Source organism: Schistocerca gregaria, chromosome 9 (genome assembly GCF_023897955.1).
Source record: "Schistocerca gregaria isolate iqSchGreg1 chromosome 9, iqSchGreg1.2, whole genome shotgun sequence".
Classification (NCBI taxonomy): Eukaryota; Metazoa; Arthropoda; class Insecta; order Orthoptera; family Acrididae; genus Schistocerca; species Schistocerca gregaria.
In genome coordinates, this window is record NC_064928.1 from 73,254,905 (window position 1) to 73,274,345 (window position 19,441).

General features: G+C 39.2%; 1 protein-coding gene across 1 annotated transcript in view; it reads right to left on the reverse strand.

The window, feature by feature from the left end:
• Nucleotides 1–19,441, reverse strand: part of LOC126291430 (uncharacterized) — a 127,350-nt gene that overhangs the window by 97,724 nt on the left and 10,185 nt on the right. The window contains exons 4-5 of the mRNA XM_049984945.1: nucleotides 16,964–17,106; nucleotides 8,644–8,751 (exon numbers count right to left, since the gene is read on the reverse strand). Of these exons, the coding sequence (XP_049840902.1) occupies nucleotides 8,644–8,715 (72 nt within the window). The 5' untranslated portion in view covers nucleotides 8,716–8,751; nucleotides 16,964–17,106. The remainder of the gene's footprint in view (nucleotides 1–8,643; nucleotides 8,752–16,963; nucleotides 17,107–19,441) is intronic.

Genomic DNA, 19,441 nt, shown 5'->3' on the forward strand with positions numbered 1-19,441 from the left:
GGAAATAGCTTAGGGCAACCTTGTGAAATGATTGACTGCCATGAGTACATTCTGATGACCATTCAAAGAGAGTAATAGTCTGACAATGTCAAGATGTATTTGTGAAAATATCATTCTCAGTGTTGGGAACTGTACCATTGGAGGGAAAGCTTGCCAGCTGACCTGGATGCACTGACCTTCCACAAATGTATGTGGCCTCTCTTTACGGTCCTTCCATATTCCTGGCCACACCACCTTGCTTGTTACTAATTTAGCCATTGCCCTGACACCTGTGGGGGTCAGATTATGTAATGCTCAAAGCACTACACTTCGATATTCTACAGGTATGTATGAATGTTGCTTGTTCTGCACTGAATCACACCAAACATATTGTAAACTATTTCAGTTACAAAGCTGTCTGTTTACTTGGGACCAAGTCATGTAGCATTGTGTCCTCTTGTTATTTTGCTGCTATTTCATTCCATGGCACTGCCTGTAGACTGGCACAGTTTTGCGATAAGGAATCTGCTAAAACATTAACAGTGCCTGAAATGTGGCAAACATCAGTCATAAATTGTGCAATATATTCCACTTGTCTACAGTGACATGGTGATCCATGATCCATTGCATCCTGAAAGAAACTAGTGAGCACATTGTGACCAGTGAATATTGTAAAATACTTGCCTTCCACTGATGACTGAAAATGCTTGGCTGATTTGTAAAACACCAACAAATTGTGATCAATAGCACTCCAAATTCTTTGTTGTTGCTATGGTTTTGTGAATAAAATGCAGGCAGTTGCCAATAGCCAGCCACTTTCTGCTCCAATGCTGATCCAATAATGGTTGGCCCATCTCCTCCTTGAGAGCCAGTGACGCATTAAAGCAAGGATGAGGCAACTATGCCACTTGTGCTAAAGCTTGTTTGACTCAGCAAAATGCCTCTTCACTCGTCAGGGTCCAAGTCACTTTCTGACTACCAGATGAATGTTTACCTGAAAGCAGTGCACTAAGTAGTACCTGTTGGTTTGCTAAACCAGGAATGTGTCACCAGTTGTAATTGATCATCACTACAAATTTTCAGAGCCTTTTGTAGGTTGTGGGCATATGTATATCTTGTACTGATGCAACTTGACCTGGACATGGTGAGAGGCCTGCTGCTGAGACTAAAGATTCAAAAATTGGACCTCTGCCTTGCCAGAAACACACTTTGCTGCATTAGTAACTATACTGTATTATTGTAGGTGCTGAAAAAATTGCCTTAGTTGTGGTACACGTTCTACCTTGCAGAAAAATAGAAATGTCACCGTGCAGCACTTCATACATAAATCTTTGCCAAGTTTGTGCAGCATTTTACAACTCAAAGGGCAAGAAATTCTATTGAAAAAGGCTGAAAGGTGTTGCTGCAGTTTTCTGCACATTTTCTGGTGCTACAGGAATTTTTAAATATATCTTTTTCTAGTTAACTACAGTAAATATCTTAGTCAGAGCAATGACATATTAAGAGTGTATCACAAGAAGTATGGGGTAACAATCAGGAATTCTATTGCTGTTGAGTGTCCTGTAATCTCCACACAATTGCCAGGATCCATCTTTTTTGTGCATAATGTGGCTTGCAGACGTCCACAATACCTGCTTTCATGACCTCTTCAAAACCTGCTTGTACAGCTGGGAGCTTGTGGAGCAGGATCCCACTTGGCTGAGTAGCCTCGGGTTGTCCCAGTGTAGTATGGATGTGGTGCACTGTCATGTGGTACCTCTTCCCATCAATGGCAGGTGAGCGATGAAAATTCCTGTAGCAGCCAACTTAAGAGGTCACTGTATTAAACTGCAGTGACTATTTCGATTGGCCTTTCAGTTTCATTTGACTCATCGTCTGCCAGTTCCTTGATAGATGATGCTTCACCAAGTCTGGGGACAGATGAAAATGCAGTAAGAAAATTGTGTTGAATACAGGGTCAACAACTTTGGTAACAATAACTGTCATGAGGAAGTTCTAAAGCCAATACCATCATAAGCATCACAATGTGACAGTCATTAGCTGCAGCAAGTATATGCTGCATCAATCTTTTCATAGTAGTGCACAGACATGTGGGATGGACACTCACTTCCAATCCTGAATCGATGAGGAAATTTTGACCAGGTTTGTGATCACAGGAAAACAATCACTGTACTGCAGACAGTGTTGCATTGGTGTGCTGCCTCTCAACGTTGCTTTGTGGACAGATTGTTGATGATGAATGTTTGCATCCTTTATCATTAATCTATGGCGTTTGGGTAGCCTCCGGGATTGGTGCACTGTTGAGTTACCTCCCCAAACGTCTACGGTACTAGCATCATTGCATGAAGTTGCATCAAATCTGTGCTGATTATCTTTCCACTGCATTATCTGATGTTCAGAAACTTGCTTTTGTTGATTTTAAATGTGTCATGTTGTTCTGACAGTTTCAAATTTAGCCATGCAACCTCACCTTCTGACAGTTCCACTCCTTTTCCTTCCTTTGGTTGATATGCACATGTTGCTTGTGATTCTGCCTTCATGTTAACATTTGCTGCTTCAATACTTGTTATGTTGCTTCTGTAGGCTACAGTTTCTCTTTTAACACCTACATAAATTTCAGACATGATAATCACTATAGCAACAGCTTTCTTTGCTAATGGCAAATTTTGATGAGCTGCCACAACTGAATGGATGCCAAATGCTAATTTATGGAGCCACATTATCTGTAGTGATTTTTCTGGTGGTAACTCTACACCAGTGAGAGCACTTAAAACTTGCAATATCTGTGACTGTGATCTGTTGCCAATCTGCTCCCATTAGAAGTTTTTTGTAGCTGAATCTCTAGCACCAAAGTACAATGTCACGCAAGTGTCTTCTTTATTGATGAGTAGGAGTGTTGCTCTAGAACATCTTCAATTTCTTCTACAACTGCTCCCTCCTAGTGTGAAACAGTTATTATGTATTTGTTTTTGTGTGTGATCATTTCATATTTCTGGGTGATGCACTTCATATACATTAAGCATGTCTGTGGACAATTACATCAGAACAGTGAGAGTTTGACATGCCCCAATCTGTTTGAGTTGTATCTATCTCACTGATTACCGTTGACTATTGCTAGTTGCAGCATGGTTGGAGTCATGGTTGGTTCTACCTTAACTTCTGTCTCTGTTGAAATTAGTGGCACATCTGTCATTATAGCTTTTATTTTTTAAAAAAAGAAAAATGACTCTCCTCTTTACTGAATCACATTCGAGTCCTCCAATATCAGGAATTATGCTGTAAATGATATAACTATCACAAGAACTCACATGCATGAATAATCTCAAAGTCTCTTTATTAAAACAACTAGTAACTACTGCACATCCAAAGAATAATAATAGAAATTCTACTTTGCTAATAAATGTTGTTTGGTGCAACAAAGACCTTTCCTCTCTCTCATCCTCCATCCACACACACAGTGACTATTGTTACCACAACATGAAATGAGCTCAACTGGATGTTTGGAGAACAATGTTGATACTAATATTTAAGATAGATCAAATGATTGCTGTAATCTATTTAAATAAATTGAAATATGCTGAATGGTCGAATTTCTCAGTTTATTTAAAATGTAAAACCTTTATAACTAAGCATTCATTACTCAGAAAACTACAAACTCAATGTTAGCGTAGAGAGGTACACGATGGAAATGTGGCTGTTTCACTTTTATGATGAGGACATCAGTAAAATAGCTCACATATGGTATTTTCATTTATTTATACAGGATGTATTATAATTAATGGTGTAAATACATACTACTGAAACTATACAATACCAGAAGCAAAAAAGTCTGGAGTACATGGGCTTAAAATCCATACCATATGAGCTACAAGCACATTTTTTCATGTAAAAAGATGTGTTTCACAACATCAAAGATGAGGACATACTAATAGCTCTTCAGGAATGCATTTTAAAGCCCATGTTTGCTAGATGTTTTTCCTTCTGGTATTGTGTACTTTTAGCTATATACATTTATGTCATACTTCCCATACTTAGACATCATTTAGAGGAATAAGTGTCATAAAATAATAGCAGATGTGCAACTGTATTACCAAGAATAGTTTTAAACTTATCCTTCATTATGTTCCATTTTTCCTGGTGCTGTCAATATCACACATAAGAGACAAATTACTGGACACACTACAGTGAGCTGGAATACTTACACAGATAACATATATGCAACAAACTATCTCACGTATTATACTTAACCAGGAAACTAATTATTGTGTACTATGCCTTCTTGCACATGTGCTCATGCATTATGGTATAATTATTTTGAAGAGGACCATTGTAGCCAAAACAGCTTTTCTTAGGGGAAAAAATCATCTCACAAATATATAGTCTGAAGTGTCAATTCTACCTACAAAATGTATATTATTGAAAATAAAATATTGATTGTTATGATTATATTAATTATTAAACATCCAAAGAATTTTATACCCTTAAGCATGCTAAAGTGAATTATATCTTTATTTATACTTACATATTACACTGAAGAACCAAAAAAACTGGTACACCTACCCAATATCGAGTAGGGCCTACGCGAGCATGCAGAAGTGCCACAACGTGACATGGCACGGACTCGACTAATGTCTGAAATAATATTAGAGGGAATTGACACCATGAATCCAGCTGGGCTCTCTATAAATCCATAAGAGCACAAGGAGGTGGAGACCTCTTCTGAACAGCACATTGCAAGGCATCCCAGATATGCTCAATAATTTTCAGATCTGGGGAGTTTGGTGGCCAGTGGAAGCATTTAAACTTAGAAGATTGTTCCTAGAGCTACTCTATAGTAATCCTAGATGAGTGGGGTGCTGCATTGTCTTGCTGGTATTTCTCAAGTCCATCACAATGCAAAATAGACATGAATGGACCCAGGTGATCAGACAGGAGTCTTACATATGTGTCAACTGTCAAGAGTCGTATCTAGATTTATCAGGGGTCCCATATCAATCCAACTGGATATGCTCCACACCATTACAGAGCCTCAACCAGCTTTAACAGTCCCCTCCTGACATGCAGGGCCCATGGATTCATGATGCTGTCTCCATACCCATACACAACCATCCATTTGATACAATTTGAAACAAGACTTGTCCGACCAGGCAACATGTTTCCAGTCATCAACAGTCCAATGTCAGTGTTGATAGATCAAGGCAAGACATAAAGCTTTGTTTTTTGCTGTCATCAAGGGTACACAAGTGGGTCTTTGGCTCCAAAAGCCAATATTGATGATGTTTTGTTGAATGGTTCACACACTGACACTTGTTGATGGCCCAGCATTGAAATCTGCATCAATTTATGGAAGAGTTGGACTTCTGTCACATAGAACAATTCTCTTTAGTTGTCATTGGTCCTGTTCTCGCAGGTTCTTTCTGTGGCAGCATGAATGTCAGAGACTTGATGTTTTACCGAGTTCCTGGTATTCACAGTACATTCGTGAAATAACCGTACTGGAAAAATCCCCTCTTCATCACTACCTCAGAGAGGCTGTGTCCCATCACTCATACCAGTTCCTTTTGTGCTTCAGAGAGAGAGAGAGAGAGAGAGAGAGAGAGAGAGAGAGAGAGAGAGAGAGAGAGAGAGAGAATGTGTGTGTGTATGTGTGTGCACGTGTGTGCGTGGGCGCGTGTGTGTGTTATATAATTGGATAGATAAGAAATCTACTCACCAAGCAGCATCAGAAAGCACACATAAAAGTCTGTTGTAATTCACACTTTTTGTAGCCAGTGGCTCCATCTTCAGACAGAAGGGCTGAAAGGCAAGGAAGAAGAGTGAAGGAAGAGGATTGGAGAGGTCTAGGAAAAGGGTTACATTATTTTGGGAAAGTCACCCTGAACTGCAGGTCAGGGGAGACTTACCATATGGAATGAGAAGGAAAGAAAGATGGCAAGTCTCCCCTGAACCGTGAATCTGGGTGACTTTCCTGAAATCTACCTCTTTTCCTAGATCTTTCCAGTCCTTTTCCTACACTCTTGGCGGCCACGGTGGTCTAGCGGTTCTAGGCGCGCAGTCCGGAACCGCGCGACTGCTACGGTCGCAGGTTCGAATCCTGCCTCAGGTATGGATGTGCGCGATGTCCTTAGGTTAGTTAGGTTTAAGTAGTTCTAAGTTCTAGGGGACTGATGACCACAGATGTTAAGTCCCATAGTGCTCAGAGCCATTTGAACCATTTGAACTTACACTCTTCTTCCTTCCCCTTCGACCCTTCTGCCTGAAGAAGGAGCCACTGGCTCAGAAAGCTTGCCAATTACAACCATCTTTCATGAGTGTGTTCTGCCACCACTTGGTACATAGATTTTTTATCTATCCAATTAAATAATTTTGCCAATAATTGATTGTTTGTGTTTTATGTATAATGGTGTGTGTGAGATTAGTCTGTAACTTTTTATTTCTATTCTTCTAGCATATTTAAGAATTTATGTATTTTACTGATGTTCTTTATAAATTTTGATTTATGGCATTTGCTACAAAAATAAATAAATTGTGTTCTTCAAAACAGTATAGCATGATTATTCTGACATTGTGACAAACACAGTCATTTATCCTGCTGGCGGATGCAATCCCCACTGAGGAAGACACCAAGCATGCAGGGATGCATGTCCACAGTAATGTTCTCATACTCCATAGCTGTCACGGTACCTTTGACTTCTACCACAGGTCTGATAGAAACCCACGCGAATGTCACCAACTGTCTTGTAACTAGGACCTTGATGTGGTGCATGTTGAGAGCAGCTATTTATTGGAATGACAGTATATGCAGGCACAGTCGTCAATCTGGTATAAAAAGAAAGATGATTCATCCAACTAGGTGACACACTGTTGTTGACAGATTATTCAGTGTTGATGATCCCATGCCCACTACAATCATAAAGGATGATACTGTCGTGTCAACATGGAAACACATAGGGGTTGTCTGCTGCAGCACCCAATGTGCATTAAATGGTTTGCTTCAAAACATTGTGGCTGCCCAATAAAGTACTTATCACAGTATCCAGATTTCTGCTTATTCTGATTCATAAGATGGGCAAGTCTTTAACCTGCACTCTCTGTGATTAGGTGTGGACATTATAATGAACTTGAATTATGGAGACATATGATCAATAGTAGATTATGATAGTAGTCAGATCGATGAAATTTGCAATTCCATTATTTTTTTAGTCATGTTTTACCTAAAATTGCACATCTGTTGTTCAGAAGAGAGCCCATGGGATCAATGCATTTTATGAAAGTATTTATTTCATGTTTACTTTCTTCCATATTTTCACAATACTTCGGAACACTGTGCTTATCTTTGATTTTAAAGAAGTTAATCACCATGTAAATTCATATTGTTTAATTTGACGATGATTGGCATATATTTCACTGTTTGCAATATTTGGTTACAAAATTGTCTCATAACATTTTATGGTCAATTAAACCAAAAATTGTTATAATCTTTCATAAAAAATCCATCATATGAAAGAAAATACAAAATGTTTATTACTATAGGAATGGGACATACTCTGTGAATCTTACAAAAACTCTATTTCAAAATCTTGTTGAATAATCTATTATAATTTTTATTTCTAAAAATTTTGATATTCTCAAGAGTTGTGTTTACTTTGTAACATTTCACTCATGTGTGCAGAAAAGTATGCACAAAAGTTATTTTGATGAATAACTGGTTTTGGAATGATCTAGAACTCCAAGCTGCACTATATCATTATGATACATGCCAACAGTAAAGCAGGCTTTGTTTGGATTTCAAGCAGAGCAGTCTTTCTTTCAAGCTGAAATAGGACAGTCTTTGTTTTAGAAGCTGTGTAGTATGTTTTCAGCCTGGTACTGCAAACAGAATGTGCAACATGTATGTCTTTGTTTCTTTTTTGTGATTAAAACTGTGATTTATAATTGAAACTGTGTCTGAAATGTTTTACAATCTTATTATTTTGATGACATTGTTTATTACGAAATCCATGAAAGTTGGGAAGAATTCTCTTTCCAGCAATGTACAGAAATGCTGATGTATGAATCCAATTGTTTGCGACACATGGATAGGAAATTCACCGCAATGTCATGAAAATGTGATTAAGTATGAACCTTAGCATCACCCCTTGGTAACAAGATGATGATGTTTGGAGCCACAAAAATATCAAAGAACAAAATGAGTACTTAAAGTTTTCTACTCATTGCAACAACCATTTCATAACAGTTATTCTACACTACTGTTTCCTGCAACATACAATTATGCATTTAAATATCTGTTTCAACCAGATGAATAAATGCAATTTATTCTGATGAAGAATATGCAACAATAACTTTTTAATGAGACATAGGGAATGATAGCACTGATAGAACTTCCCACACCTGGCTGCCTACTCTTGGTTTCACCATCCTTCAGCTATTTTTGATAGATGCTCATGAAAGTAAAATGTGAACAGCAAACTAATTTCAATGCTCCTGAAATGCATGTTCCCAGGCACTGGGTTACAATCACCAGTCCTTTGCCAATGTCACTTATAATCATCATCATTATCATCATCATCATCATTATCATCATCATCATCATCATATCATCATTAGTTTTCCACAACAGTTGAGTGATTTACAAGTGCTCTTCACTTGCCCCTGTCCACGTACCATGCTTCTTTCAGGACTGTTTCCCAGATGACTCTTCTTGTTCCCATATCCTCCTTCACTTGGTCCAGCCATCTCTTCATTGGTCTCCTCATCAGTCTCCAACTTTACCTAAGGGCGAGTGCACAACCTGTTAGATGCCTTGTCTGTGTGAGGGTTTAGTTGTAGACTGTTGCTTTGAGTCCTATACTAATTCAATAAATAGTATGCCAGCCTATGACTGGTCAATAAAAAATTTAAAGATCATTTGACTACAAAAACATCAATTAATCTGGGAATGATCAGTTTGTACAATGATATATCCTGACACAGGTTCAGATTCAAGTTCAATTTATTTCAGTCAAAACACTTTCCCTCAATTGGTAGCCACACAGAGACTAATGTTCACATTTAATAAATGTTTTTTTGTAAAGCAATACAAGCAAACAATTCCTACCCATTCATTTCCAAAGGTGTGTTACCAGGTTCATATAGCCTAACATAAGGATCAGCAACATTTGTTCAAGCTAACTCAATGAATGAATGCTTCTTCACAACTGCAAAATTCTCCAAAGGTGTGTTACCAGGTTCATATAGTCTAACATAAGGATCAGCAACATTTGTTCAAGCTAACTCAATGAATGAATGCTTCTTCACAACTGCAAAATTCTCCATCAAGACTAAAAGTCCAAACTGCCAATCATGGTATCACATACTAACACCAATGGCTCACAGGCTGCACAGTTATTACCCTCAACATGAACACTTACAAAAGACCATAAATGATGATGCTTTCTCCCTCCACGACTTGATCTTGTGGCCATTACTTGATTCATATCAACATTTAACTCCTGGACCACCAATTGAAATTATTTACAATCTTAAACATATTTTACATTAAACACATAAGATGTGTCTTTCACATTTTGTTATTATACAGATTAACAAATTAATTCTACACCCATCTGAAACTGTCTTTTATGTATTACTTTTCACACTATGAATTGGAACTACAGGAAACTAGTCAAATTTGCAGTGTAATTTTTTATGCTCAGAGGTATGCTTAGCCACGAGGTGTCTTTAATGATGTGGGACTCCCTGCAAACAGTTGGACTGCCAGCTGTGGCTCAGTTATAGCCATCTCATTCACCAGCTATACATCATTCAACATAGCCTTCACATTTGATGATCGATATGAGCTTATAAACCCCATAGCCTGTAGTGTTACAAGTCTTCTGCCTCACATGTGTGAGGAGCTGTTGTTTTACTATCCTGTCCTTACACATTTGCTTGACATTGTCAAACCACCTCAAGTGGGCTACTGTCACTTTTTCTTTCAACCATGAGTACATTCCAGCTTCTTCACTTATATTTTCATTTCTTATTGTGTCCTACCTAGTTTTCTGGAACTTCAATTCTGCAGCCTGGAGTTTGTTGTCAACCAGTATGTTTATCGTGTTGATTTCTAAGACTTTTTTATTGTGGGGATAAATTACGACTGAAGAAGAGAGTGTTTCGATTTTAAGTGGCCTACTCCATTCCAGAGGAGATTCTGAACTAGCTGGTAGAACTGTACTGATATCTGAGTTCAGTTATTGATCTCTTGCTGTATCCTGTTAGCACTTATGTCAGTCAGTTTCACCATTTGTGGCCCTTATCAGCCCTGTAATGGTTCTCCACTTAATACTTTCGTTACCACATCACATGTCCACAACACAACCAGGTGGCATTGAGCTCACAATGGACATTGGCCATAATGTTTTGGCCCGTTGGTGTATTACATCAATGTAACAGTTAGATGATACTTTATGAAGCTTGAAAGATGACTACAGGCTAATAAATAAAACAAATTACATAGCTACCTCTCTTTTCTAGTCAATACACATTTACACAAACATTTACACACCCAAGTGCATCCATCCATGACTTATGATACTAATTGGTTGTGAGTGAGTGCTCAGGCTGACAGGGGTGATGGGAGAGGAACAGGGTGTGGCAATGCAAGGTATATGGGGCAAGAATGGAGTTGGGAGGTATTACAGAATTTGAGTATGTCCTCAGCAGCAGTATTGAAGAAAGACTGAAAAGGTGACACTGACAGATCTGTAAGAGAAAGGGTGGACTGAAAGAAAGACAATGTAACTACAATACTCTTTGCATCAATAACTGCACACAATAACAACTAAGTAAACTGTACATATGGGTATTTTTTGTGAGAATAAGTAGCACAATTTTTTTTGAGTAGTTTTACTTATCTTGAAACTCCTTTTGATGACAGTAAAGCATTCTCATGGTTAAGGTTAAATATGTCCTCTTGAGGCTGTAGCAACTGCATAATAACATGAAACACCAATACGCAGGCTGCAGATTATGTCTTCAAATAAAAATGCCAGTCTTGATATTTGTCAGTATACCAATTTCATTCATATCAGAGATAAATATTATAGACAGATGGCCTACATCAGCTTTTCCAAAATAGTTACAATTGCGTTTTCTCAACACAAAAAAATTCAGTCATAGTTATAATTGGCTAAAGCAAATAAAACTAGAACTGGCTTGATGTCATTTTAAAAGTACCTTTAAAATTTATTAACAGAATCTGATATAATGTTCATTGAAGACACACTAAAGCAGCACATATAGTGCCAATTCACACAATTGCATACAACTGTTTTTACCAAAGCTTAAAATATTGAGTAATTACAAAGTCAATAACAACTCAAAGAACCAGAATGATAAGCAATATTTTTATGCAGTTGGTAATGATGTCATTCTACTTAATGGCTTCATATTTAACAAATTTCTCTGAAATTTGCTAATGTCAGAACTAAAATGGAATAGTTACTACCAGCAAACGTAAATCAGGTCACAGATTCCATATTATGCAGGCAGATTTACAGACTGTAAAGATCAAATGCTGACTCTGAGGCAGGTACAATGAAAAGACCATTACACATTAAGCTTTAAGCCAAAGCCTTCTTCAGAGACAAACACACACACACACACACACACACACACACACACACACACACACACACACACACACATGAAACCACAGCTCATGTAAATATGACCACTGCCTCTGGCAGTTCAGACTGAATGCATTTGGAGCTGCTGGAGATAGCAGTTATGTCCATGTGAGGTGTGGTAACTTGTGTGAATGTGTGTGTGTTTTACCTTCTGAAAAAGGCTTTGTCAATAAGGTAAAGGTGTAATATCTGTTCGTAACTGTCACAAATTAATTAATTTCTGGTACGTTCTTGCTTACAAAGGAGTACAATTTTTTTCCAATCAATGTAACTAAGCCTGACAAGAGCTTTGAAGCTCTACATTAAAAATGAAATTTTCCTATGAGCCTTAATGCTGTTTCCACATTGATTTGATGTTCATAATGGAACAGGAAACCACAGTGTATCAGTTTATTGACACTGAAATGATAGTTACAAAACAAAAATCATGTAATTGCAAAACTAGTAAAAAATAAATCAGAGTATACTTTTCAAATAATGGAAAATCCAGGATGGAATGACAACAATATTATGAAAATGATAGATTGCTGCTCAGCATATAGAGGACATACTGAGCTGGATACAGGCACAACAAAAAAGTTGCAATACATTTAAGCTTTCAGCCAAAAGGGCTTCTTTAAAACTAGGAAACATAGACACATTAATACAAGCACAACTCACCCACACAGAATCACTATCTCTGCCTGCTGAGGCTGGACAGCTCTCAGCAACTGCTCCTGACGAGAGAAGCAAACTGTTGTTGGTGGAAGTACAGAGGCTGGGGTGAGACGGTGGAAGGATAGCAGGGTAGAGGTGGGGGAAGGAGTAGTGGTGCTTGTGGGAGCATGTAGGGGTGTGGTGGAAACAGGGTAGGTCAGCTGGCTGCAGTCAGAAAGTTTTAAGAGGGAGGGGGTGGGAGAAGATGAACAGGAAAGGAGAGGAGCAGAGAAGGGGGAAAAAGAATAGAAGTGTACTGGTGGAATAGAAGGTTGTATAGTGATGGAGTGGGAGCAAGGAAGAAGCTGTGGGAGGGGAGGGGAGGGGAGGGGGTAGCTACAGGAATGTACAATATACTGCAGGGAATTTCCACCTGCACAATTCAGAAAAGCTGGTGTTGGTTGGAAGGTCCCAGATGGTGCAGGCTGCAAGGCAATCATTGAAATGAAGCACATTGTGTTGGACAGCATGTTTAGCAACTGAGTTTTCTAGCTGTCTCTTGGCAACAGTTACTAGGTGGCCATTCATGTAGGTAGACAGCTTTTTGATTGTCATTTCCACATAGAGAGCAGCATAATGGTTGCTGCTCAGCTTGCGGGTCACATGACTAGTTTCACAGGTAGCCTTGCCTTTGCTGGGACACATGATGCCTGTGACTGGCCTGGAGTGCATGATGGTGGGATGATGTATGGGACAGGTCTTGCAACTAGGCCTATTGCAAGGATATGAGCCATCAGGCAATGGGTTGGGAGTACAGGTGGAATGGGGATGGACAAAGATATTGCTTAGGTTTGGATGGCAGGAGTATAACACTGTGGGAAGTGTGGGAAGGACGTCCCTCATTTCATGGCCCAATGAGTGGAAGTCAAAACCCTGGCAGAGAATGTGATTCAGCTGCTCTAGTCCTGAGTGGCACTGAGTCATGAAGAGAGTGCCCCTCTGTGGCCAGATGGTGGGAATGTAGGAAATGGCAGAGGACTGGAGAGACGAGGCACAGAGGATCTTTTACTGTACCAGATTGGAATGGTAACTTTGATCTGTGATGGCCTCAATGGGAGCCCTGGTATATTTTTCCCCCTCCTCTACTTCTATCCCACTCCCCCACTCCCCCCCCCCTCTAACCCTGCCTCAAACCTCTTGCCTGCACCTAGCAGCCCTATCCTGTTCTCATCATGTCCCTACATGCAAACATAAAGCATCATTACACTTTTCCCCATCACTGCCCTCCTATCCCTCACCCTTCTCATCACAGCTTCTGTATCTCCCAACACCCATGGATTACTTCTTCTATCAGATTCAGTTGCTGTGCACATTGCACCCTCAGGAGCCAGAGACAGAAGTCGTGCGTGTATGAGTTCTTCTTGTATGACTGTGTTTGGGTTTTCTAGTTTAGAAAAAAGCCTTTTGGCTGAAAGTAGTCTTTTTGTTGCACCTTTCTGAGACTCAACATCTCCTCTGTATAGTTAGTAGCAATCTATGCTTTTCAGAATATTAGAGTATGCTTTTTCATAGAAATGATCTCCCATTAAGTCATTGTCAAAGTGTCGCCTTTTTTAAATAATTTGTGTCAGAGGTAACTTACTGGATGGGATGAGTCTCACCCTGTCCAGTGATTCTCCCCTGACATGGGGTCCTGGGTGAATTTTCTGAATTGTACCCCATTCCCTAAACCTCTCCAGCCTTTTTCCTTCATCCCTCTTTTTTCCTCTTCAACTCTTCTGCCAGAAGAAGGAGCCACAGGCTCTGAAAGCTTGCAAAAGCTTAACTTTTGTGTGTGTGTGTGTCCTCCTGCTGTCCCATTTTTTATCAGTCCTTTTAATTTACATTGTCTTTAGTGACTTTGACTGAGGAAGAAAAAAAATTACTTGGCTATAAATTGATCATGATTTACAAAAAAAAGTAATAAACGTCAGACAGAGAGAGCATTACAAGTGTTTCCCCTTCATAACTTACAAAAAGAGAGAAACAGAAGTATTTATTAGCCATGACCAGTTTTCATTAAAGCACAGATTTTTGTACCAAGTTGGTAAGCACAAAAAATTGCTACAAAATTTGTTCTACAGTGAGACCTAAACCATATCTGAAGGATATAGAATATTGTGTATAGTCAAGAGCATCAATATAGTGTTTCTGGAGGGGGGTGGGAGGAGGGAGAGCTATATCTTGGGGGGGGGGGGGGGAGAAGAAGGGAGAGCTATACCTGGGGATGTGATCTATTTTTAATATTTTGAAGATTAATGGCAATTTGTAAGTAGGCATAAAAAGCTCCAGTTCTGCCCCCTTTAAAAACCTGCATAATACCAACTTTTGAATCATTGTCTTGAAAGAAAAACACCTGTCTACACTATATTTATTCCTTCCCCTGAGAGCTTGGGGGGGGGAGGGGGGGGGGAGGGAGGGAGAGAGGCAGCTTGGCCCTGGGTATGGGCACTCTTGTGTGTAGTAAATAATCACACATCTTGCATTCATGCACTCCTAAAAAACTTTCTCTCACTGATAACACCCTTGTGTGTAGTAAATAACCACACATCTTGCATTCATGCACTCCTCAAAGCTTTCTCTCACTGATAACAAAAATCTTTGCAGCTGATATGTGATGTGCACAATTGTAATTTTTGTGGAGATCATGGCTCAGCTGCAAGGATTTTAATTATCAGTGAGGAAAACTGTTGAGGGACTAATGAATGTTAGATTTGTGATTATCTACTAAATACAGTATTATTACTGGCAGCTTCTTACAAATAAATACTTACTGATTTAGGGCCACTGTCCTAGATGATAATCCCATAAGTCAGAAAGTGGTAAATGTGCAAAATAAACCATCATCGTTGACTTTCCATATACTCAATGACAGATATCCTAAGTGCAATACCTGTAAACTGAGTTTTTTGAGAAGTTTGCCAGTGTGTTGCTCTCATTTTAGCTTATTGTCTGATATCTACTTCTGGTAATAGCAGGTCAATTTTACTTGTTTGAAAATGTATGACATTAGCTTCTGTAAGATTAAGACTTAAACTGCTTGTACAGAATAAGTTACAAGCCATTGTAAGTAAAATATAGGATGTAACTGATAACATCAAGTTTGGACCCTTGATTGATACACCCATGTCATTAGTAAATACTAGTTTCTGAACTGTCTTTGGAAGCCATATTTTGGCTGACTGCACTGCAGAGTGAAATGTAGTCAGCCCTGCAGTGTGAAATATAGCTGCCTCTGCCTGGATATAATGTAGCAGGTAAAACTCAAAATTAGTGTACCACTCAATACATGTGTATGATTCAAATTTATAACTTGTCTTTTTAGAATTTTTACATTGTCACATACTTTAGAGTAGATAGTTAACATTCTAAGTTGCTGACTGCACAGTTCGGATTTTGTTTGTAATTAGATTGTGAAATTGGCTAACCTTAAAATGTCAGATAAATACAAACAAGTATACCATACTTCATTTTTCCTGTGATGTACAGTTGTAAAGTTTACATAAGGCTTCAGTTTTTATTAAAAAAAAAACTAAGATAGATTATGAATTTAACTATAGGACTTACATCGTAAGTATTTCAGCTTTTAAAAGAGAAAAACTTGTATTTGCATTATCAAAAAGAATCTCATAAAAATTCTATGACTGTATTGATTTTAGATAATGGTATTAAATGGTTTACTACAAGAATTGTCAGGGTGTAGTTAAATCTATTGCACTGAAATCATCTACCTCTACATCTAAATCTACATGGATACTCTGCAAATCATACTTAAATGCCTGGCAGAGGGTTCATCGAGCCACTTTCACAATAATTCTCCACTCTCAAACAGTACTTTCTTAATATGCTCTGCTAACCCTATCTGGCAAGAATACCACATGGTGTAGCATCATTCCAATAAAGGACAGACAAGTGTATTGTAGGCAGTTTCTTTAGCAGATCTGTTATATCTTCTAAGTGTTCTGCCAATAAAATGTAATCTTTGGCTCACCTTCCCTACATAGGCAATGTATTAGTAAAAATAAAGAGTTAAGTGTAAAATTCCTCACTTTTACAACTCAAAGCAATCCTAAATGGGACTAACATGTCGACACATGAGTATGTAAGTTGTCTTTGTGTCATGTTTCATAGTGGCTGCAGGATCAAAATGGTGTCTGTTCATTCAGACATGTCCAAAAGAGCAGATAACACATATATAATTAAGGTGATGACAGTCAATGATCCCCTCAGTGCAGCTCTAAGCTCATACCCTCATGTGAACTGGCGAGATTCCACGAGTAATGAGGCTAATGAGGAGCGGCACTGCATCAGTAGTGTACGTATAAGTTGAGAAACTGGGTTCAACGGGAGGTGTGCTGGGGTAGTCTGCAGTAGGGATGACCACTGTGTCTGGATGGCATAGTGGTCAGTGCAACTGCTTCGTAATCAGGAGAATCAGTTTCAAATCCTGGTCCAGCACAAATTCTCAACTTCCCCATTGATATAAATCAGTGGCCACTGGCACTTAATGTCTTTAATGCTTCTTGATTCATGGTGCCTGCAGGTTCAAAATTGTACCTGTTCTTCTGGACATGTCTGAAATAACAGACAGCATATATATATATTATTTAGAATTTTCTCAATTGCTGGATGCTACTTACAAGTGCCAGACAGCTTGCTGCTGCGAACGGATGTGGGCAGGGCAGACATTTGTGAGAGCCTCTGTTAGGCTGGTACTCTCCTTCTGGACACTCTCTGCAGTTTGGGTCATCATCAGCACTGTAGTGCTGGGCGTCACAAGGGGCTGGAACGAAGGGTCCTTAACATAATAGGAGAAACTTTCAAGTCAATATTTGGCTTGGAAATGTGTTGCTTATCGCTTGCCACCACCTCTGATTCTTGCAGAAAATTGATGAAAATTTATTCTACAGAATAAAGAACATTAAACAAAAGACCATGTGCTTCACAATGAAACATAGCAATGTGGAATAGGTATGCTTCCTACAGTGAATATCATTTTATGATTTTATTTTATTTAATTAATTAATTATTTTTGTTTCTGCTCATTTTCTCGCATTCTATACATATAGGAGAGAGTTTTGTACCTTGAATACAGTGTCCTAGGAACTTGGGATGTTTCCTGGTTGGTGTTTCAATCTCGTAAGCATGCTTAGAACCACAAGAAGGAATGTGCGTGAGAGACTACCGTAAGCAGTTTCCAGCTGTTTTTATTATTATTTATTTGTTTATTACCCATCTTTAAGCATTAAAAATGCTATTGATCTTGCCTTTTGTCCACATACATGCTTACATACACTGATCAGCCATAACTTTATGACCATTGACCTATTATTGACATAAACCCAACCAGTGCCACCTGGTGAGGAATGACTGCTTGTCAGACATACACACAGTGCATGCAGTATCAGTGACTGTGCTGTCCATGTGTAAAATGGGGGCAGCACATGAACTATCTGAGTTTGGGTGCTGAGGACAGATTGTGATGCCCCAGAGGCTTGGCACAAGCATTTTGAAAAGTGAATGACTTGTCGGGTGTTCGAGGAGTGCTTAGCGAGTGTCTTCAGCTTGTAGCAAAACAGAGGTGAAACCGCATCAAGACAATGTGAGGTTGGGCGGTAATGCCTCATTACAAATGTAAGACATCACAGGCTGGGCATACTGGTAAAGTAGGCCAGGCAGCAAACTGTGGTGGAACTACCATCAGACTTTAATGTTGGGCAGAATACAAGTGTGTCTGGACACACAAACCACCAAATACTCCTAACAATGGGCCTCTACAGCCGATAACCCGTGCATGTTGCAATGTTAATAACATGACATAGGCAACTACGGCTGAAATGGGTATGTGACCATTGGCATCGGATGTTGGTACAGTGGTAGAACATTGCATGTTCTGATAAATCCTGATACTTTCTTCATCATGAGGATGGAAGGGGCACAAATCTGTCATCCTCCAGGGGAATAGTTCCTTGATACCTGTACTGCAGGAGGGAGAGAAGCTGGCGGCAGGTCCATTATGCTCTGGGGAATATTCATGTGTGCATCCATGGGTCCAGTGAAGCACATGCAAAGCACCATGATGGCCAATGAATGTCGTACACTGGTTGCAGACCACATACACCCTTTCACAATGATCTTGTTTACCATACACTGGTTGCAAACCATGTCCACCACTTCATCATGATCTTGTTTACCGATGGCAGTGGCATTTTTCAACAAAATAATGTGGTGTGTCCTAAAATGAGGAGTATAACAAAGGGGCTCAAGGAACACAGTGACGAGTTCCAGTTAATGTGCTGGCTCTACCACTCATCAGATCTGAATCTGATCAAACACATTTGGGATGTGACAGAATGTGGCATCAGAACTCATTGTACCTCTCCCCATAATTTACAGGAATTAGGTGACTTGTGTGTGCAGATGTGGTGCCAACTCCATTTAGTGACCTACCAAGACCTCGTTGCTTCCATACTACAATGTGTCACCATTGTACTCCATGCAAAAGCTGGACATACAGTCTATTACATTGGTGGTCATAATGCTCTGGCTGATCAGTGTATACAGTTACATGAACAACATGCGTGAATGTAAAAGGTAGCTGGCCACTGTGGCCGAGTGGTTCTAGGTGCTTCAGTCTGGAACCACACCGCTGCTACGGTCGCAGGTTCGAATCCTGCCTAGGGCATGGATGTGTGTGATGTCCTTAGGTTAGTTAGGTTTACATAGTTCTAAGTCTAGAGGACTGATGACCTCAGATGTTAAGTCCCATAGTGCTTAGAGCCATTTGAACCATTTTTGTAAAAGATATTTAGATCATTATTATTTATAAAGACAAATAATTTTTCATCATACTGTAGATGGTATACTTAATATATTTACATACATATGTTTAATCTAAATGAAAATATATTAGTACTTAAAATTGTCTTTGGGGCACATTTTAAATTCTACATCATGCTTTTTTCCTGAACAGTTTTGTGCCATGTGCTCCTGCGATTTGATTGTTCTGGTACTGTGTTTGATCTCTTTTGATTCCCTTTGCAGTGCATGGGTTGATGCACCCTCTGAGATTCTGTGCGGGAAGCCAAAAGGGAGTCTCAGGCAGCTAGAGAGAGAAA